The 23,615-nt window shown below is 41.6% G+C and overlaps 1 protein-coding gene across 1 annotated transcript in view; it reads left to right on the forward strand.

Annotated features, from left to right (window-relative positions):
* Positions 1–18,089, forward strand: part of fat3a (FAT atypical cadherin 3a) — a 225,322-nt gene extending 207,233 nt beyond the window's left edge. The window contains exons 25-31 of the mRNA XM_083914654.1: positions 5–251; positions 3,825–3,978; positions 5,409–6,115; positions 8,093–8,206; positions 11,404–11,463; positions 12,803–12,838; positions 16,695–18,089. Of these exons, the coding sequence (XP_083770780.1) occupies positions 5–251; positions 3,825–3,978; positions 5,409–6,115; positions 8,093–8,206; positions 11,404–11,463; positions 12,803–12,838; positions 16,695–17,326 (1,950 nt within the window). The 3' untranslated portion in view covers positions 17,327–18,089. The remainder of the gene's footprint in view (positions 1–4; positions 252–3,824; positions 3,979–5,408; positions 6,116–8,092; positions 8,207–11,403; positions 11,464–12,802; positions 12,839–16,694) is intronic.
* The last annotated feature ends 5,526 nt before the right edge of the window (positions 18,090–23,615 follow it).

Genomic DNA, 23,615 nt, shown 5'->3' on the forward strand with positions numbered 1-23,615 from the left:
TCAGGTGCAGCATCCCAACTCCCGCAGCCTCATGGACTCCCAGAAGGACCCGCGGGTGCTTGAGGGTTTCCAGGGCTGCCTGGACTCGGTCACATTAAACAACAACGAGCTGCCGCTGCAGAACAAACGCTCGCGCTACGCCGAGGTGGTGGGACTGACGGAGCTAAAGCTGGGTTGCATCCTCTATCCTGACGCCTGCCTGCAGCAGCCCTGTCACAACGGAGCCACTTGCAGCAGCCTGCCCTCTGGTGGTGAGTAACTGGAAGAGCAGATTACACAGCAACTTCACACTGCAAGTCCTAAAACGGTGTTTATGAGCTCTCAGTCATTGTCATAAAACAACTGCCCATCGTAGCTTTTAACAAACGTCATTCAAACAGGATGAAGTGCAGTTGTTGGGGACTATTTTCAGGGGTGGATTAATCTACATTTGTGGCTCTAGTGCAGTAGTTCTCAAGCTGTTATTCCCAACCCCCAAGAGGGTGGCAAAATCATTTCCTGTGGTCAGCAGAATGATTGTGGAGAAAGAAATTAAATAAAATATTCTAGACTGGGGAGTGTTTTTTATGTTACATCTCCTGTATTAGTGATGGAATTAGCCTCTGAGTGTGTGTGTGCATATGAGTTTCTGAATCAAAACTCCGCAATAGATGACAGTAGCACATGAAACCACGCCCCCATTCTGGTGAAAACAAACTGACAGCAGGAAATACAAACTCTGCCATAATCCGTCCTGATTTTGCCTATTTTACGTTAAAAGGCCTGGAAATCTCCTGCAATGACTAACGTTAGTCAGGCATACAGCTTTAGTATGTTGTTGCCATGCGATGATCTGCGTTATATGGATAAAATCAAAGAGTTAGTGAATGTTTGTCCAGTTTACCGCAGGAGAAGTGGGTTAAGGGGCCCACTCAGTGTCCAGAGGTGAAATCCCCACACATTATTCTACCTCACTGAATCACCAGGTAATGCAGAACTATGACAACCATCCCTTTCTCTGCCCTTAATATCCTGTCGCTTTAGTTTAGCTCTGTGAAAGAAAACAAACAGCCGAGCTTTGTCCACCTGAGGTTAAATGAGGATGAAAATGTTCTGTCTTTCTCTTTCTGACACACACTTACTGCATCTTTCTGCCATCATTCTATCAATAAATATGTAAATATAACTTGTATTTCCTCAAATGTAATCAAGTTTGTTTTTATGAACTGAGTACTCACTCCTGTTTTTCGTATTAGCACCGAATGCTGTCTTGTCCTTTGTTTTCATCTGCGAGGGGGGCGCTGCCTTTTACGTGATGTAGGGTTGCTATCTTCTATGCCTGGAGCACATTGGAGAACCCCTCAGTGCTAGCTGTTTAAACTAAACAAAGCATTTTTTTTATTTCCATTTATTAATCAGCGCCAATTCACAATAAACAGAATACTCACAGAAAACACTGACCTGATTACTGGGGTGCTGACTCGTAAAGGTGGAGAACCTCTGCTCTAGTGAGTATTTGGGGCAGCAGGACGGTGTTTGAAGCCTAGCATCGTCTAATTAATTCATAAATGTGTATTCGTCCTGAACCTCTCAGTTCGTTTTCCATTTCCAAAGGACGTTATAAACGGTGAGGAGCAAAATGCAATCAGAGCCATGACACATGACCTACAACCACTCAGAGTGATGCAGCCTGGGTGGTGCTTGGTCTGTTTTTTGAAGCAGGAAAAAAAATAGCAGCCAAGTCACAAACTTCCAGCGAAACTGTACATTCATGAAGCTGCACTGGACAAACCCCACATGAGATAAATGCTAGTGATTGGTCCATCAGATCACAGTCCTTTAATTCAATTCAATTCAATTTTATTTATAGTGCCAAATCATAACAAAAATTATCTCAGGACACTTTACAGAGTAGGTCAAGACCACACTCTATGACTTATTTATGATAAACATTGACCCAACAATTCCCCCGTAGAGTACGGTGGAGATGAAAACCTTCCCTTTAACAGACAGGAACGTCGGACAGACCCAGCTCTGTGGAGGACGGACATCTGTCTGCACCGGTTGGGGAGGAAGAAAGGGAGAGAGAAAGATAGAAACACAAAGATAGACAAAAGACAGAGAGACAGACACACTTCCAGAGATGCAAGCAACCAAAGAGTAACAGTAACTATAATAATATCTATAGGAATGTGAATATGACTCATGTTATGGCAGTTAATACAGCAGAATAGTAGGAACAGGCACATCTAAGGTGATAGAATATGAAAATGATAATAATTATGGTTGTAAATATGATCGAATAGTGGTAATAACAGCGGTGATATAATGAGATATATTACTGATGGTGTTTTTATGGCTACAAATTTTATAATTTATAAGACTAGTGACAGTATAAATGACTAATAGTTATAGAAGTAGCAGGAAGCATCATGTAGGACCACGGCAGCAGGCACCACCACGATCAGCAGAGACCTGCGAGACGACAGAGCACAAACAACTCCGGGGAAGAAGTTGAATTAGTAACATGCATTGATGAGACATGAATGATACAAACAGAGAGGAGAGAAGCTCAGAGTATCAGGAACAGGATTATCCCCCTGCAGTAACCGGGGTATTAATGCATGTAAAGATCTTACCCAGAGTAATATTGGGTTTCCGGTCTGTGCATGCTCCGGGGATTATAACTCCCCCTCTCCACTCCGCAGCAGTGGTTTCTGAACCGGAAATAGAATAAACCAGGAAACTACGGCACCAAAAACAACGTGAAAAAACCAACAACAATAGAGCGTTTACCTTAAACTGAGGGAGGACTTCGCCACGGCAAGTAACATCACTACCAAGAAGACCTGTTTCTGTCTAATTCTCTTCAAAAGTCGTCCATTTTCCCCACTCTTGTGATTTCGACAAAGGGGAACCGGAACAGAAAGCCGTATTCTGCCCAGTTGTATGTTGTCGGAGCGTCCCCTACTACCAGGGGTCGAGTTCCCATTCAACCCCCTCTCATGTATACGTGGGGGACTTTAATAATCCCATTATTCCCTTAACCAGGGTAAGGCCTGTCCGTTAGATATACATTCTCTGTTGATTCAGGTCTTTTAATGACATTTGATGATTTTGTCAAGATCTGACAAATCCAGACTCATCTGTCACCAACAATCAAACCCATCTACCTCAGTGCTCCACCACTGAAGACCAGGTGCCAGGTAGTCAAGAGGTTATTGAGAATTGGAATAAAGAATTAGGATCAGCAGCAGAGGGTTGAAATGAATGCAGTGAATGTACCAGCTATACAGTTCGTAGTGGATGTGTGTGTTTGTTGCAAGGCTACAGTACCAGTGGGCCTCACTGAACACAGCAGTAAAACCTCCCACATGCGCCTAATTTACACTGTAATGAGCAAGGCATCCTGGGAGTTGTCGCAGCACACTGTCATTTACACAGCGCTTTGGTTAGCCTGTCTCTGATGTATTGTGTTCACACAATAAAAAAAACACTGATTCCCAAGCGTTCCTTTGTGTGTATTTGTGAATTAAAGTGGTGTTTGTCAGAGCCATTCCATTGTAAGCGTGTGTGTGTGTGTGTGTGTGTGTGTGTGTGTGTGTGTGTGTGTGTGTGTGTGTGTGTGTGTGTGTGTGTGTGTGTGTGTGTGTGTGTGTGCGTGTGTGGGTGTGTGTGTGTGTCTTAATTATCCTGTGTTGGTGTGCTCATGTGATTTCCCAAAGGTTTGTGTGTGTTTGGCCAAGCAGCGCACTGACTGCGGTGAATTCTTTGAATTTGAATTGAAGTGTGTCCTTGTCCTCCTCCTCCCTGTCTGTCTGCCTGTCTGTCTTTCTGTCTGCCAGGGTTCTCGTGCAGCTGTAACCCCCAGTACACCGGAGGGCGCTGTGAGATGGAGATAACAGCATGTGTTCCCAACCCGTGTCAGAACAGTGGTGTGTGTAAGCCCATCGGCAACGCATTCCTCTGCAGCTGCAGGAGAGGCTTCAAGGGTCTGACGTGAGTTCCAGTCTGTGTGTGTGTGTGTGTGTGTGTGTGTGTGTGTGTGTGTGTGTGTGTGTGTGTGTGTGTGTGTGTGTGTGTGTGTGTGTGTGTGTGTGTGTGTGTGTGTGTGTGTGTGTGTGTGTGTGTGTGTGTGTGTGTGTGTAATGACATATCTGAGAGGGCTGAGTGAGTGTTACTTGGTTTCTAATAATCCTTACTTTACCCAAATCTGGTTCTATCTAACAAATGGAAATTAATTATTTCAAATTTCTACATTTCTGCATCACAAGGTTTTAATGACAACTGTAGAACTAAGTATCCCACCTTTAGATCATTTTGGTTGAAAAAACACAATATGTAATAGACCACATATTGAACATTTTTGAAAGCGAAATACAATAACACAAAATACAATTCTATTGACTGCAGGTTCTGTCTCTGACCACATGGAGGCAGTATCCATAGTTCCGTCTGGTTCCCAGCTTTCACAAACACAACACATTTCCTGCAGCCCTTTAGAATTTGCTTACTGTCAAAGTGAAGGCAGTGTGGTAGCAGACAGGATAGGATTCACCACCCACTGTGATGAAAAATGCTCCAGCTACAATGAAATGGCTACTATGAGAACATCATCAACATTCACCATTTTAGAATAGGCTACATTAACACATTTGTACTGCAGGAGAAAAACTGAATGTTTTCCCCCCTAAACTGTATGGGTTATCATAAAGGGGGGACTTGTGGGGACCCTGAGAACCCATTTTCATTCAGACACTTAAAGGTTGAATCTAAAGAATGAGCAGAACATTGCCATCTAGTTTCCCAAGAGCGTAGTGGCAACAACAACAATTAATTAATTAATTAATTCCAGCAGTCGGGTTGCCAGGTTCGTTGGCGAGTTTGTCAAGCGATCAGCTTGTGAGCTCGCCCCATTAACGCCTTAAATTGACCAGGAACTTAAAAACCAGATTGATGAGTGAGAATCAACATTTATTTCCTCTCTGGTCTTCACCTTACACTCTCTTTGATTGAGTTCAAATCTAAATGGCACTGAAAACCGCTTTGATATCTCACACACAGCTGATTAATCATATTAAAGACAAAGGTTGTGTTGTGAGCACACACAGACACACAGACACAGACACACACACACACACACACACACACACACACATCCACACACACACACACACACACACACACACACACACACACACACACACACACACACACACACACACACACACACACACACACACACACACACACACACACACACACACACAACTTCTTCTGCAATCTATCCACAGTGCAAATCATCAGCCTCTCTGGCTCTTGGTTAGCAATCCATCTGGGAACAGGTAATTGGGCAATGGGAAGTTATTCATACACTATCATCTCACAGCCGTCTTTTCTTCTCTTCCCTCCATCCCCCCATTCTGCAGCTGTGAGGAAGATGTGAACGAATGTGACCGTAACAATCCAGAGGGTGATTGTGAGAACGGTGGCGTCTGCGTCAACACTTACGGCTCTTTCTACTGTAACTGCACGGCAGGCTTCGTGGGTCAGCGATGCGGCCTGCGGCCCGTAGTCGTCCCTGACATGCAGGCAGGTCACACTGTGGTCGGTAAAGAGGAGCTGATCGGAATCGCTGTGGTGCTTTTTGTCATCATCACCCTTATCATCCTCTTCATCGCTTTCCGTAAGAAGGTTTTCCAGAAAAACTATTCCCGGAACAACCTGTCTCTGGTCCAGGACCCAGCCACTGCAGCGCTCCTCAATAAGGCCAATGGTGTCCAGTTTAAGACCCTACACTGCACACCAGGAGACCCTCTAAACCTGTATTCAGAGCCGGGGCTGGGCACAATGGTGGGGGCTGGGATGATGGGACCTCCACAGGTCCCCGTGAGGCCCATGGCATACACTCCCTGTTTCCAAGGAGACCCGCGGTCAACGCTGGAGAAGATGGTGGATGGGCGTGGCGTGGAGCATACAGAGATGAGCACCTTTCATCCGGAGTCACCAAGGATCCTGTCAGGAACCACCAGGAGGGGGGTAGTGGTGTGCAGCGTGGCCCCCAACCTGCCTCCAGTGTCTCCCTGTCGCTCAGACTGTGACTCCCTACGCAAGAGCCCATGGGACAGTGATGAGGGTGAGAGTGTGTTTTTACTACCTGCTAAAGTCAGAGACAATGAAATAAGTTGATGAAGTGCAACCCCGTTTCCAAATAATGAGAAACATTATTGGTTAATTGTGTCACTATTTTCCAGCTCAGTCTTCCATAGAGTGGTGAACTCCTCCCCATCTTTACTTCCGAAACACTGATGACTGAGACGATTTGGACAGGAATCGCAAAAGTTCCTTTCTCACTTTTTATTACGCGTTTAGACGAGCGTCTTTGGGGGGAAATCTGTGTGCGCACGGTGATGCAGAGTGTGTGAAATTCAATGTAGTATGCACGTCAGGTGGCTGTGAAGCACTGCCACACAACAGCACCCAGAGCTGGTGCATGCGTAGAAACTCCCTTCTCCTTCTCTCCCCAACAGCGGAGAGGCAGGAGGCCGTACAGTGTGACAGGGATCTGCAGCACGGTCTGCAGCCTCCCACCGCCTCGGCTCCACCCAGGACACTTGAATGTCCCACTAATGGAAATAGTCCCACATGTTTGTTGTTGTTTACCTGTACTCTGCATGTATGTTACGTAAACACGTACGCAACGTGAGCCAGCGCGAGCAGATCAGAACACACTTTTGCGATTTTATCCCTTTACACCGAAACACAACAGTGGAGTGTTATTAAGATTTTCACTCTCGAAGAAGTTTCATTTTTGTGCGTTTTTAAGCCCCAAAATTCCGTCACCATCTAAACCAAAGGCACATCCGATAAAATATTTTGTCGTTTTTACAGGCGAGCGTTGCCAGTAAACAGGGCCTCAGCCTCTCTGGATGTTGTTTTTAGACCCAATCATGTCACTAACCTGCTGCCAGTTAATCTCATTCATTATGGGATGTTCCAACAGCTGTTTTCTTTTAGCATTTCACAACTTTTCCAATCTTTTGTTGCCACTGTTCCAACTGTTTTACAACATGTTGCTGGCATCTAATTACAAACGGGCGTGTCATTTAAAAATTTAAAATTTCTCCGTATCAACATTTGCTATGTTGTCTCTGTGCTATTTTCAATTAAATATGGGGTTTCAGTGTTTTGCAAATCATCACTTTCTACATTTATGCAGCGTCCCAAATGTTTGGTAACAGGGTTGTGATATTACATGTAAGTGTGCTTGTGTGAGTGCCCTAGAGGTTCGGTTAATGCATTTTAGAGGCCCATATCAAACTGTAAGCATGTATTTTACAATTCTCTTGTAATAATTTGTGCTCACACATTTAAGTCAAGTTACAATAGTAGGAGCTGAAGTCCTCTGAAGTGTTAGCAAAGCTCTGCTTTGGTATTTGGATGGCTACAATAATCATTTAATCAATATATTTATCATAATTCCATATGTCTCTGGACCTTTGAAAAACTCTTTGCAGACGTTGTCAGCTTTTTCAGTGAGTGTTTAGCACTGTGTAGCCGGATACAGTCTCATCGAAATGAGCTGCCTGGACTGAATTCTGTTTTGCACGTACTTTGCATATATATATATATATATATATATATATGCACACACACTGTTGCCCATAACGTTGGAATAATTTTGAGTTCAGACACATTCCTCTTTTAATTTTATCTGTATGTGGTTGCATTTTCACTGTGATATGTTTGGAAGCGATTGATCAATGAAGTTTTGAGAAGATATACACTTTATCAGGAATAAATCACAACAATTTCATGAGAAGAGGTAAAACATATGTTATTCCAACTTTAGGGGAACCAGTGTATATACAGTATATATATATATATATATATATATATACATATATATATAAATTAAAATGCAATTCACGAATTCAAGAAGTTATTCAAGACACTTTCCATATAGACTAAGTCTAGACCTTTACAGGTCCGAACACTAGTATAGAATACTGAGCATGCATAAATGCAGTTTTTCAGCTCCTGAAAGGCAATTTTCCTCCTTTCATGTCTGTTTTGGAACGTGGCCCCCCTGACCCCTGACCTCTCCCTGCAGGTAAGATGGTGGACATGGCAGAGGAAGTGACATGTTTCTCAGGGAGCAACAAAGGCAGTAACTCAGAGGTCCAATCACTGAGCTCCTTCCAGTCTGACTCCTGTGATGATAATGGTAAGACACACCCTTTGCACCTGCAGCAACACTGCTTCAGGATTCTCCGAATACCCTAGTACTTTAATGTTTCAGTTCTTTTAAATGTGGTTATTTTTAAAGGCTTTGTTTGCTTGTTTATTATTTAGTTTTACTGGATGTCTCCTTCTGTTTGGAAGTTTTACTCATCAATATCCATGCAAAACCTGTGCTGTCCTTCAGACTTTGCTGTGATGTGTGTGAGAAAACATTTATTTGGATCAACATAGTTTGCTGCATTATTTGTTTCTAAAATGATGCATGAGTTAATCCCTGACATAAAAAAATGTAGACACGAGCTATATAAACCAGTGAGACTCAATAAAGTATTTTTCATCTTTTTATTGAAACAAGTGCTTCAGCCATTTCAGTCTAAGTGAGAAGATTTACAGTGACTGTGTAGGTGAAAACTAGCGATGAGATTAGAGAAGTCACAGGTAGTGGTCTTCAGTTGCCGTGCTCATAGAACGCCTCCTGACTATCCGTAACACTCTTTCAAAATATGATTTCCGGGTCCAAGCCGGTCCAAGGCTCGTATTTCTACAACGCAGCAGTGCTGTGATCTCCGTTGTTTGAACAGATCCGAGTATTTCAAAGACAACGTAATTGTCATTTTACTTGATGAAAAAGTTGTCTAAATGAGGCAAAAGAGGTGATCGTAATTGTTCACATGTTCGGGCGTTGTTGTCTGTTTTGTTCCAACAGAGCATTTGGACCCAGAAATCGTATTTTGAAAGGGTGTTACGTCAGACTGAACAGCAGGATATGGATACAGTGGTTGCCTTAGACTTTATCATTATTTTTTATATGTTATTTTGAAGAACAGAGTTGTAAAAATTCCATCATATTCATTTTTAACCTGTTGTTTTATTTAATTTTTTTTTAACCGTAGGAGGTTTTTCATTTTTTTTAATGAATATTCAGAACAGGCTTATAGATGAAGAAAAGATGAACAGACACAGAGCGAGTGTTCACATTTCATTCTAACACCTTTTCCGCAGTGACAGCAGAGGTCACCAAAACACAACACAAATATGAACACCATACTTGCTCGTCCTTCATAAGAAAAGGCAGGAGGGGTAGAATATATGAACGCATAGAAAAGGGGTACAACTCATGATCATTGACACTGACCAACCAGTCATTTTAGGAAATGGCATAAACTCCTGGTTTTAATGCTCAATTACTCAAAAATAAAAAATGCAGGAATAGATTTACAAGGATTCCCAGATGTTTTCTCACAACTGTACATTGTAATAATTTGACAGCAGCGTCATGTAAGTATTGTTGAAGAAGCTCAGGGGTTTTGGCTGCTTCACAGCGTGGTGTTGGTGGTCGTGGCCTTTGTGCAGGAGCCGTGTATTTGGTTTTGTGTTCATTTTCATTGCTTTGTTTCATTGCATCATCCTGCTCTCATTAGATTTTATTTGCAATCCATGAGATTAATTGTTTTACTTTTCAGAAGGATCGTAATTAAAAAATGTCAGCTTTTTGCCCTGAATCATCAGCTGATTGAATATGGGTTTTTCCTCAGCCATATTTGTATGGTTGCCATATTCATCGCTGTGCTTGTTAAAGTGAGAACGTGTTTGTGCTAACATGAGCGACGAGTGTAGTGTTTTTTTTCTGCTTGTATATTGCTTTGTTCTCTCATGGATTTTTTTTTGCATTTGTGAAGTAAATTTCCTTTGCTTGGCAGTGTTTTATTTACTGATTTATTTTTTTAACCTAAAGTATCAACATATACACTACTGTGCAAAAGGTTTTGGCTACTGAGGTGAGGTTGTGGAAGACAGTTTCATGTCACAGGTCATATACCATGGCAAGACTGAGCACAGCAACAAGGCACAAGGTAGTTCTACTGCATAAGCAAAGTCTCTCCAAACACAGATTTCAAAGCAGACTGGGGTTTTAAGATGTGCTGCGCAAACGTTTTTGAAGAAGAACAAAGAAATGGGCATCGTTGAGGATCGTAGACACAGTGATTGGCCAAGGAAACTTAGTGCAGCAGATGAAAGACACATCAAGCTTATTTCCCTTCAAAATATGAAGATGTGCAGCAGTGCCATCAGCTCAGAACTGTCAGAAACCAGTGGAACCCAGGTCCACCCATCTACTGTCCTGAGGAGTCTGGACAGAAGTGGTCTTCATGGAAGAGTTGCAGCCAAAAAGCCAAACCTCCGACGTGGAAACAAGGCCAAGAGACTCAACTATGCACGAAGACATAAGAACTGGGGTACAGACAAATGGCAGCAGGGTCTCTGGACTGTTGTGTCAAAATTTTAAATATTTGGCTGTAGCAGAAGGCAGTTTGTTCACTGAAGGGCTGGAGAGCGGTACAATAATGAGTGTCAGCGGGAAACAGTGAAGCATGGTGAAGGTTCCTTAAAGTTTTGGGGCTGCATTTCTGCAAATGGAGTTAGAGATTTGGTCAGGATTAATGGTCTCCTCAATGCTGAGAAATACAGGCAGACTTATCCCTCATGCAAGGAGGCATGTGATTGGCTCCAAATGTATTCTGCAGCAGGACAATGAGCCCAAACACACAGCCAATGTCATTAAGAACTATCTTCAGTGTAAAGAAGAACAATACGTCCTGGAAGTGATGGTGTGGCCCCACAGGGCCCTGATCTCAACATCATCCAGTCTGTCTGGGATTATAGAAGATATTATTATTCCATGAAGAGACAGAAGGATTTGAGGAAGCCTACATCCACAGAAGATCTGTGGTTAGTTCTCCAAGATGTTTGGAACAACCAACGAGCTCCTTCAAAAACTTCAAGTGAAACTAGAAGAATTGATGCTGTTTTGAAGGCAAAGGGCAGTCACACCAAATATTGATTACATTTACATTTCTCTTCTGTTCGGCCACTGCAAATAAACTATAAACGCTTCCGTGTTGAATGCATTCTTAGTTTGCAGCATTTTTTCCACACCTGCCTAAAGCGTTTGCACAGTAGTGTATGTGAACAATATTGTATGTAAATTGCCCCCATACATCAAAATCAGCAAGAAGTCTTGTGCCAGAGGCAGACCAGGTAGTCCTCTCTGCAGACAGGACTGGCATTAGTGGGCAGCCGTGGGCAATGCCTCAGGTGTAAGGAGACACCGTGATGAACAATTTTTACTTTGGATGACTGTATTTCAAAACTTATCTCCTCCTTTTTTCCCTCCACAAGCCTCCATAGTGACTGTCATTCGACTGGTCAATGATGCAGTCGACACAATCGAAAGTGAAGGTACCATGTCTCATCCCCTTTTTGTCTCTCTTCTCTTATCTCAGTCTGGTCATTGCAGTATCTGTTCTTAAAGAGGTGTCTTCAGTTATATAGCCAAGCTCAGTTCCCTCACTGTGTGCTACATAGCCATGACTTCCAGTAAGTGGACCCTCCTGGGCACTGTTCATAGATTAGCTCTAAATATGTTTACAGATGATTTAATTTCTCCTTTCTCACACACGCTCACAGTCAGCAGTTATACAGTCCACGTCCAGGTTAGATTTTCTCCCGTTAGCTCTCAGTATATTTTCCCACAGAGCAGTGGTGGCTAACCACATTCTGCTGATACAGTCTGCAGGTTTTGACTTCAGCTAATCTCCTCAGTGGGTGGTATCACTGATGACTTCCTTTATTTTACTCCCCTCCCTCAAGTATTTTTAATCAGTGAGTGGAGTCTTTGGCTGGAGTGAAAACCTGCTGATTTTTGGCTCTTCATGGCACATGGTTGCCTACATGTGACATGTTTTCTTTATTGTTCTTTGTGAAAAGCTTTAACCAGAAAGTACACATTTATGTTAATGATGTCACTGTTTAATTCAGCATCTGACAGGTCTTCATAGTAGCAGAAACGTAGGTTGTGCATCAGTGTGGGATGCAAACCATTAAACACTTTGTACAAACATGCAGCCTCCCTAATGGGATGTTTGGACTGAATGCAGAGCAAATACATAAAAAGTCAATGGAATGATGCAAGTAGACACCAACAGACAAAATTTGTTGAAGGTGCATTCGTTTTTTGGAAACTGAGGCAAAGATACACACACACCAGTTGTAAATGTTGAGCTAGAGCTAAAAGGTCATACTTCATTCATAAACATATAGAGACAAGAGAGAAAAGGACATAATGAGGTAAAAATAATTGAAAGAACTGGAGTTCACAGACACACACACACACACACACACACACACACACACACACACACACACACACAGTCTCTTCAGCAACTACATCTTCCATGAGCTCATAAGAGTTGTAGTTGATGCATGGTAGCAAATCAATCGTTGTTTTATCCTGGCTAAAATGATGAGGTGCTTTTTTTAAAAATTGACTTTGAGTTTCAAATCATCAACACAGAATTCTAAGGAAATGTTGAGAGGGAAAGATGAGCTATGACAAAATATATCAGGACTGCAAATTTTAGAATCAAGAATTTGACATATACACTTAAAAGACTCACAGGAAATTCCACAGCACCTCCAACCTAGATCATCTTCTCTCCTAGATTACATTTAGAACAGCAGACACACTCAGGATACAATGCTAAAGGCCTCTGTGTTATGTTGTTCTTCCATCTGACAGTGTCAGTTATGGACCATGGTCAAACCTACAACAGAGGTGACTACCAGACCCACTTCATTAGCCTTACCCCTATCTATCCATCTATCTATCCATCTATCTATCCATCCATCCATCTATCTATCCATCTATCTATCTATCTATCTAATATATCTTTCTATCCGCAGCGAGTAGACAAAATAATCATCCAATGGAAATCATTTAAATAGTGCACAAACAAAATCTACATTGTAGAATCGTACTTAAGGTTGTCTTATTTAAGCAATAGCTCATGACAGGCGATGGTATGTTGGGATTATGTCACATCTAAGGGGCGTTGTTCAGCCCGATGCGGAGTCACCACTCCACTTAAGCTAACATTAGCTTGTAGACATCGGGAAGTTTCTTAAACTGAATAAAGACCACACATATAAACAATCAACTTAAGCTAACGTTAGTTTGTAGACATCATGAAGTTTCTCAAACTGAATAAAGACCACACATATAAACACCAAGCTGCGTTGCTAGCTCAATCCTTTTATAACTAAGATATCTGCAGAAAAAAGTTTTTTTTTTTCTGTGGACGGATTTCCCTACGTCTGGAACATGTAGCGTTAGCTTAAGCTAAAGATAGCATTCAGTACGAGTAACCAATCATTTTATAAATATGTTGCAAAAAATAAGAATAACCAATCATTTCATAAATATGTTGAAATCTTCTGCAGGTTTATGTTTAATTCCCTATACTGTATAAAAGATGAAAGTGGAGTGATATAGAATTGTGACAAGGAATTGAACATCATAGCCATGATGTACAGGAACTATATCATGGCAACCTATCAGAATGCTTGATTCCAGCCATCTGTTTTATGAATTAAGTCAATTAGTGGCAATTAGTGACATGTTTGTCATACCCCTATTTGTCTTGGAAACAGTTTGTATCTGTGTTTGTGTTCCACAGCTTGTTTTATTTTTACTGTAAGACTGATGTCTTGGACGTATTGAATAATGCATTTAATTAGGTATTGTCCTGCTGACTATTTTCTAATGCCAGCATCAAGCCAAAACTTCAAAATTTCAAAACAAATGTGTCCTGTAGCACCAAAAACAGGACAAAACACAGGCTTTTGGTATGCCTGTGCAGTTTAAGGATTTTTGTCCTTGTTGCTGTTCCTTCAGTTTAAGACCACATGATTGAGCCTCTCTGGAACTAATTTACTTTTTAGTGCGTTTACATACACAGCAGTAATCCGAAAATGGTCTTACCCCAGTTAAGGGAATAATCTGATTATCGCAGGATTGAATGGGAAAACGGGAGTAACTTGACCTCCGGTGCAGCTGTATGTTGGCACTAGTCAGAATACGACTTTTTCTTCTGGTTGACCTTTTCAAAATCACAACAACTTGGAAAGCATGTAGAAAATGGCAGACTTTTTGACAGAATTACGACAGAAATGGGTCTTATTGGTAGTGATGTTACTTGCTATGGTTAAGTTCTACCTCGGCTTAAGGGTAACGCTTGTGTTGTTGTTTTTTTCACGTTTTTTCGGGGCTGTTGCTTCCTGGTTTATTCTATTTCTGGATCAAAAACCACTGCCGTGGAGTAGAGAGGGGCAGTTAGAACCAACAGAGCATGTTTAGACACATAACTGATCATACTCTGGGAACGTTGTTTCCATGCATGAATAGTCGGGGTACTAAAGGAGTTATCTATAGTAGGTCTATTAATCGGGGTATGATTTTACCCGGGAGACAGTGTATACACATCGTTTGAGAAACCAGAGTATTGCCTTAATCCGAATATAATCGTTTTTTTTAAACTGCATGTAAACACACTGAGAGATGCACCAATAAAAGGTAGGGAGATGAATACCTGTGTCCTGAGGAAGGAAAACCATCAAGCACATTTGCCAGACCTCAATGATACACACAATGCTTTGGTTTACAAGAAAGACTCACAGGGCACCTTTTGGCCGAAAACTAGCACTTTTCTCATCCTTCTGCATGGATGCCAATCCCTAGTGAATGTCAAATTAGCTGCACCTACAGAGTTGCTGTGTCGGAACCATTATCAGAAATGCGGTATCAGTATTGTTATCAGCGAGTATGTCAGTCTATGCACAGATACAGTAATTTAGCCCAGAGAAAAATACTTTAAAGTAGTTTATTTATGTTCTTTTTCCATTATGACTGACTAAACTAGATAATAAAATAAAGTTATATAACATTCATTCTTTGTATGTATTTGTTCACGTTTAACAAAGAGTTTAACCTGAGTCAGGACATACAAAATGATAGCAATCACATGACATCCATACAGGGTTAGTAGTGTACAGTTGTTAAAGATAATAATATATATAAGGGTGATGTATAAATTGTTATGACACACACTGGAACAGGATCAACATTTGGTATTTGCTAATACTCAAGTTCAGGTATCTAAGTCAGTTTAAAGAAGGAATAAATGGTATCGGAACATCTCTACCTACAATGTACTACTCCAAGCTCCATAAACATAAGTCATCATACAAGCTCCACTTTGCCCCACCACCAATAGCATCAAAACACTATCTACAACCAGATGGTCATGAGGGTTCATTTGCCAGCCATCTGTCAGGCATTGACCCCAGATATTCTGCGTGAAAATCTAATCTGGAATTGTCACATTCCATCTCTAAAATAGTCTATCCTGACTTTAATTATTTTGTCTACCCCCTGTATCTCTCTACCTCTGTGTATACTCAGCTGTTACTTTCATATTTCCTTACTCTGCTCATTCCCTTCCTGAGTCGGAGGTTTGTGTGTGTATGTGTAATTTGATGTGATTTCCGACCCCTACCAGAGCTTGTTTGCCACTCATTGTGCTGTTTTGATTTATCAGCTCAGGACAGTCACTTTACCCCCCTCCTCAACAACTTTTTGCCTGCCACTTACTGCATCCCTCCATGTCACTTTGTTTGGGTTTTTATCTCCAGCCCAGTGATGGTACTGTGCCAGTTGTTGCGTGATGAAGTTTTCTCAGCCTCAGTCCCATGGTTTGTGTTTTGCTTTGATGCATGGATGTCTGTTTTTGGTTGATTTGTCATTGCTTCACTCATCATTTGCTCTTAAATGAACTTTGCATTCACTTTAATCTACAGAGTTTTTGGTAGATTGTCCTTTTGGTCAGACAAACCTCTGTGTTGAAAATCATTATTAATGCTTTGACGATAGATTGTTGGCTTCAATCCTCAATTCTAACACCCACGCATAACCTAATGGGGTCCCATTTCAGATCCCCACCCCTTTGGTTCCTAATGGCTCAACAAGTCTCTCCCATACGAAAGGATCTGCCAAATGTGCTCAAGAAATCCTGTCTGGTCACTTCTCAGAAAGACAGACATAGGTTGACATTAGAAGGAACTACAAAGCTAATAAACTAATTAATTATAGGCTTACTCTTTGTATTCGTACTGCATATTAAATTATTTGTGCTTGAATGGTAACAGGCTGTATCAGGGCCAACAACCCACTGACAACGCATGCTTTTTTTTTCAGCATTTTGGGACACTGACCAATAGGAAAATCTACCATATATGTGATGTATCCCTCTAACATCCAGAATCCAATGTTGCTGTGTATTTTGAGCCTGCCAACTTGGCTTGAGTGCTGCAAGTCTTCATGAAGCTCAGCATGCTGTGACACCTGTGACCCCAACCCTCAAAGGCTCCTTTTGTGCATGTCACATACCCTTAACAGCCTAACATTTTTTCCGAACAGGTCGTGCCGTGTCATTTACTTGACCTTACTGAGTCTAACATGCCTGGTGCATAGTAAGGCATGTCTGCTGCACAGCTGTACATTGTGGAGACTAATTTATTGTTGTCTTGTTTGACAGTCCAGATTGTTAATAACCATCTCCCCTTCTACTGTCCAGCATATCACTGGGACACGTCAGATTGGATGCCAAGCACCAGGCTGTCAGATATCGAAGAGGTGCCGGGCTATGAGGCAGGTCCTGGCACCGACGTAGCCAGCTCAGCCCGCCGCCTTGGAGGAAGTTCCCGTGAACTGGAATCAGACTACTACTTGGGGGGCTATGACATAGACAGCGACTACCCCCCTCCCCACGAAGAAGAGTTCTTGAGTCAAGACCAGCTGCCACCTCCGCTTCCCACAGGAGAGGACTATCCTGAGCCCTACACACCTTTGCCCACCAACCCCCCAGTCTCCAAGGAGAGCACCCTGAGCTCTGGCAGCACCGGGCATCAGCGTGCCAGGCCACACTTCCATCCCAGCCAATACCTGCCTCCCCACCAGCTGCCCCTTGGGGAGGCACCCCATGGGGACCTCAGCACTTCAGTGAGTGTGGTAACCCCGGGAAATGGGGACACTGATGACTCTGTGTCACTAAATATGCGACTTTCTGTTGGTGCATCATCAGCCTCGGACATGTCGGCCCCCGGCGGGCTGGATGACTCTGAGCATGGCAGCGACTTTGACAGTATGGACGAGCTTCGCCGAGGGGTGACCATCATCACTGACTCACAGCAACAGACTGAGGTGTGATTGACTGACCTGTATATTGGGATGCTACTGGATGTATAACGGACCAGAAGGAGCATAATATTGGAGCAGATAGAAGGAGATGCACAAGTGGATGTTATCATAAGGAGAAATGCTTATTCAGCAATTCTAGGTACTGCTACAACTATGGACAATGACCTGAAAACCACACAATTAAAACCACATTTCACCTGTTCCACAAGTACTATCCTCCCATGCAACTCTGTCCGTGGGAGTGTTGAGTTTTACCATGAACAACCAACTTTGTGTGTCGTCAGTCCTGTCCCTGCTGTGCAGAACATCAGAAGTGTCCTTCCTGTTCCAAAAGGGAGTCATTTGTAAAGTGAACTGAATGGTGTAGAGAATGTGAATAAGAAAGACCAATCCAAAAGAGATTGAAAGTTACAGATGTGGTAAAGAAAATTTGAAAAGAGAGAAAGGACAATCATGTAAGTGAATGGGTTGTTTGGTTCCCTGCTCCTACACAGAAGCCCATCGGACCTCTTCTTTCTAAAAAAAAAAAAAAAAAAAAAAAAAGGAAAAGACACAAATCCCCACTTTTCTTTTTTCCTCCTTGGATTTCTAAACTTTGTAGTGCTCCAAGCTTGTACATTTTGTAAAATAGTATGACCTTACTGGTGAATAAGTATGAAACAGTGTTCTGGCCACATTTTTAAAAAAGCCACTTATTTGATTTAATGCCCCCCCCCCCCCCCCCTAAACAAGCACGTCATCAAGCCATGATATCTCAGCCTTCATGCATCAACGGTCCAATAATGTTTTATGTGTCATTTATGGTTCAGTTAGTTTTTTGTGAAGAAGCCAAGAGCTGGGATTTGAAGACTGCTAGCACAAGATTACAAACGACATCACTGCTTATGTTGAGTGTTAAAAGAATATTATCCTGGGATACATATATAACTCTGATATTACTCCCAAATTCTTTTATTGTGAATGGGATATGTGCAGAATAAGGATTGGCATTGTCTTGCTGAAATAAGCAAGGTCTTCCCTGAAAAAGACGCTGTCTGCTTGGCACCACATGTTGCTCCAAAACTGTATATATGGTTCAGCATTAATGGAGCCTTCACAAATGTGCAGGTTACCCACACCATGTGCACTAATGCACCACCCATACCATTTTCTGGTGTCTATACGGTTTCCTCCATGTTCCGAGCCCATGCAGTAATGTCCACTACACAATCCCTTTGTTTTTAATGAACATCACCAACATCCAATATTAGTTTTCATTCAGAGATTTCTTCAGATTCTCAATCTTTTGATGAACTGTAGACAATGATATATTTTACATTTTACAATGAGAAACATTATTGTTAAATTGTGTCACTATTTCCCAGCTCAGTGTGGTGGTGAACTCCTCCCCATCTTTACTTCAGAAACACTCAGCCTCTCTGGATGTTCTTTTTAGACCCAATCATGCACTAACTTGCTGCCTGTTAATCTCATTCATTATGAGATGTTCCAACAGCTGTTTTCTTTTAGCATTTCACAACTTTTCCAGTCTTTTGTTACCACTGTTCCAACTGTTTTAAAACATGTTGCTGGCATCTAATTGCAAACGGCGTGTCATTTTCAGAAATTCAGCATCTGATATGTTGTCTTTGCACTATTTTCAATTAAAAACGGTGTTTCAATGTTTTGCAAATAATCACATTAGCCATATTCATTTTTATTTATATCCTACACAGCATCCCAACTTTTTTGGAAAGGGGGTATGTGTAGAGAGAAAGAAAGACAGGCAGACAGACAGCACACACATATGCGTATAAAGTACTGTATATTGACCATTAATAGCAATTTATTAAAAAGTAGCAAGAAGGAATTGCTGGAGAACTAATCCCCCCTTGATAACCAATAACATGAAATCTTAGTACCTATCTTAGTAACTAAATTAAAAAAAAAATGTAGCACTTAAGGAGGGGATTGTGGTAGCAGCAGCAGTGTTGGTTGACGCTATCAGCATAAGACAGTGAAAGTAATAGTGATAGTAAAAGGGTTGAGGTTATAATGGCAACAGTGTTACACCCACATGATTGGATGTAACTAGTCACATGGCTGATGAATGGGCCCGTTACTGTGAATCGTGAATGAAGCAGCTGATGCCAACCAACAAATGCAAGTGTGACATTGGTGCTTGGTCTGAATTAACAATATGCTCCATTTTGCTGGACTTGAATTGTAATGGGGCATTTTTATTTTGTCATATTTTTACTGAATACCTCATCTGTAGCTAGATAAAATGCCATAACTAAGACACGATCATGATACAATGTATTTTCAGATAACAAGATGGTAAAGTTGTAAAGTTAATGCAGAAATCCTAAAACTGTATGATACTATAGCCACTTTTCCCATCAATCATTTTTCTGCCCCTGAAGAATTGAACATTTTTGCAAAAAATACATGACAAGCACCAGCTGTTAACATTGTATCAGGTTTCCATGCAGAGCAGACACATATTATTGGCACAGCATTCCGGTGATTTCTGTTACTTTGTGGCATCTTCATCATGTCTTCAGACAGGAGTGAAACCCTTATCCAGGTCACTAATGGCTTAGTTTCCATCTGGCCTTCAGGACAGACAGCACATCCGACTGCTACAGATCCTTACTGTATTGTACAATAATCTGCCTGATCTACTCAGGCATGCAGCTCCTTTTTTCTTTGTAACAGATGTACTGTATGTGTTTAAATCTCTGTACAGTGTACATAGCTAGGTTGTTAAAATGCAGATTTTGTAGATATGTAATTGCAATCCTAAACTTCCTTTGTTTTTTTGTTTTGTTATGGACTGCTTGATGTGAAGTTTGGACACTAGGACTAAAATACCAATTATTTTCACATCATTCCTTCTCTGCCACTGACTGACCGAATGCCATTTCACTATTATAGATGAGTTTTGCACAGTATTAAATCCAGACATTACATCCCAGCACGTTTTTTTTGTTTTGTTTTGTTTTGTTTTGTTATAACATTTTGATGGTAATGTGGGAATCTTTTTATACTTTTTTCATCTGGAATGTTTTGATGATTTTCTAATGTTCAAAGATATTAGGCAGTGTCAACAATATGTCCCCTATCTCCAGAAAGACTGTACAAAGTGAGTGCTTTTTTTTTAGTTTCTTTTTCAATTCAGTGCAGAAAATAAAAAGGTTCTTGTGCACCATGTCACCTGTCTTAAATTATGAGATAAATCCATCACAGCTGTTTACCGATGTCATGATAAATACCTATTGATTCTACTTTATTCTTTATTTGGATCCCCTTTAGCTTCCACAAAGTGGTTGCTGGTCTTCCCGGGGTCCACCCACAAAGTGACAGCGATTAAAACAAACAATAATAAAATCACACTATATCCATAAAACAAGACAACCATAAAACAAAAACAAAACAAACAACAAAATCAACAAGCTCAGCCTCATGAATAAGTGAAATCACTCCAGAATAAATGAACAATAGTGACTGATAGCAATCAACACGCACAATTACTGTAGATCTATAATAAAGTCTGCTTTTGGTGTGTCTGAGGCTGATGGGGAGCTTATTCCACACAGAAGACATCCTGGGACAGTCCTCATCATTACATTTGTCCGTGCACTTCACCACCAGATGACCAGTGCTCACTTGACGTGTGATATGTCCATGACAAAAAGCTGTGTAAACAAGCTTTTCACAAAGGAATTGGTTAATTGACCAGTCTTCTGACTACTCGAGGCACTGTCACACTACTTGTCACATTCACCTGTTCACGCAGATGACAGTGGACAACTACATACTGTACCATCTAATCTAATCTAACTATTCAAACCACATTCACACACCCATGTGCAGCACAGGGAGCAATTCGGGGTTCAGGGTCTTGCCCAAGGACACTTCCTCATTCAGAGGAGCCGGGGATCGAACCGCCAATCTCTCAAATGGAGGACCACTCGCTCTACCGCTGAGCCACAGCTGCCCAAATTGAGGTGTAATGTTCCAAATAACATTATGCATAAATAACAACAGCCAAAACTTTAATTTATCCTCCACCGATGATAATTGTTTATGCATCACACTAGTGGTGCAACGGATCATCATTGATCCGTGATCCGTTTGGATCACTATCTTCGGTTCAGCACACATGTGATCCGCGGATTGATTTATGAAAAAAAATGTGTGTTCACACACTTGTTAAGAGCAGCGTGGTCATGACGAGTGGAGGAATGGAGGTGCTTGAATGGCCCGCGTCATTTAAATCCCCTGAATGGGAGCATTTTGGCTTCCCTGTCAAGTATAGTGATGAAGGAAAGAGGTAAGTGGATAAAACTGTGATGGTGTGTAGGCACTGTGGCACAAGAAAGCACATCAAGCATGGCCACGCGTCCTGGGGAACGCAGAGCTATGTGACGATACCAGCTCACTTCATCACAGCAGACTGGGAGATGAGAAGTCACGCAGGTACTGACACAAGCAGTGGAGGAATGTAAAAATAGTCATAATGATAAAAGAAAGACAAACTTTTTGCTGATCTGAGAAACGCTCTGAACCGTGAGTTTTTTTGATCCATTGCACCTAAGCCCCCACCACAGCGACTTCCTGGTTGATCCAATACTGAACTGCCAAAAACTGCAGTTTTCACAATAGAGCAGTTTCTCATTGACCCCCATGTTAAACAGGCCGTTTTCACAGCATAATTAAACCTATTTAAGGCCTGGGACAAAAAACATTCTAGTCTGTATGTTTAGGTCATATCTCCATAACAACACTGAGGGGGGTACATTTTTTTGTACCAGGCTAATGTTAATTTAATTGGAAGTTAAAGTTTGTGAATAATTAGTTTTACAGTCTATGAGCATGGTACTGTGTTTAATATCAGTTTAAATCCTAGATCAGAAATGCTGGCTGCACTTCACTCCCGGAGCCAGTGTAATCTCCACTAGAGACATGGGTCTCCCCCTCCCCAAAGTCATAGCCCTTTTTTAGTAAGAGTCCGACAAAATGGCAGCTCCCAGAGGCGAATATGATTGGATCAAGTTGAGAGAACCGGCCCCGGCTAAGAGGCTGCGTCCATTTTTTTCACACACACATTAGCATGGAAAGAACAATGAAGGGTCATTCTGACTACTCTATTCTGTGCAATTTGGAGTCTTTTCAGATGTTTCTCAGCAGCACTTGACTAAATAACAAATGACCAAACAATATGACTCATTACAGAAGATGTGCATTACACAGTCGTCTCACATCTGACAGGCGGTTATACTTAAAGGGGACCTCTTATTCTCATACATGTATTTTGGGTTTCTACTAGAACAGATGCTTTCATGTTCAAAAACACTTCAGTTCATGGCTGCTGCGCCTGTATTCACCCTCTGTCTGAGATACTCTGTTGCAGCGCCTAGTCCAGTCTGCTCTGATTGGTCAGCACTTCCAGGTCTCTGCTCCGCTACTCTGTTCTCTGTCTTCTTACTTCTGCAGAAGACTGACTGCATATTGGGCTTTGTTGACAAAAGAGTCCTTGAAGTGGCGTGAACAAATACAGACTTGGCTGTTGTTGGTCCACTTTCGTCTATAGGAAAAGCATAAGTAATTTTCCGTCACAACCGAAAGAGCATGTCAATTTGACAACATATGAACCATTGGGTCTAAGAATCTGGCCGAGTTTGTTTGCGGTCTTAAACCATGACAACAACCCAATGCTGGGATCAGTAAAGCAGATTTGCAGTCCCACACACCTCTCTGCGCTGTCCTTACCACAGATGCCCGGGAAGCAGAGTCACAGTTTAAAACACTGATCATTTAAATTAATGAAATCAAAAGTTAACAAAAGAGGAGCTATACAGAAAAACCTGATAAAAATGAACACCAACTCTCTCCAAAGGAAATTACAGTTCAACAACTTGCAAACAGAACCCTACATTTCCAAGACAAAGGGTTTAAAGAATTTCCATGGATTCATTACAGTCATAGTGTGAATGGAGTCCTGAGCTTTTACTGTGTAAAAGCATTTCAATTTGACAACACTGATTCAGCATTTGTCTCTGCTGGGATCAGAAATTGAAAAAAGGCTGTGGAGAAATTTACAGATCATACAAAAAGCAAGTCACATAAGCTTTTAGTTATTACACATTGTCAAAAAGCAAATCCAATTAATTATCATCTTTCTAGTGCATTGGCAGCATCACAGCAAAAGGCAAGGGCATGCATGACGAAGATCATGAGCTGTGTGCAATTCCTAGGCAGACAAGGCCTGGCTCTCAGAGGCAATGAATCTGAGGAAAGAAATCTTTCTCAG

This window comes from Echiichthys vipera (assembly GCF_963691815.1).
Source record: "Echiichthys vipera genome assembly, chromosome: 5".
In the NCBI taxonomy this organism is placed as follows: Eukaryota; Metazoa; Chordata; class Actinopteri; order Perciformes; family Trachinidae; genus Echiichthys; species Echiichthys vipera.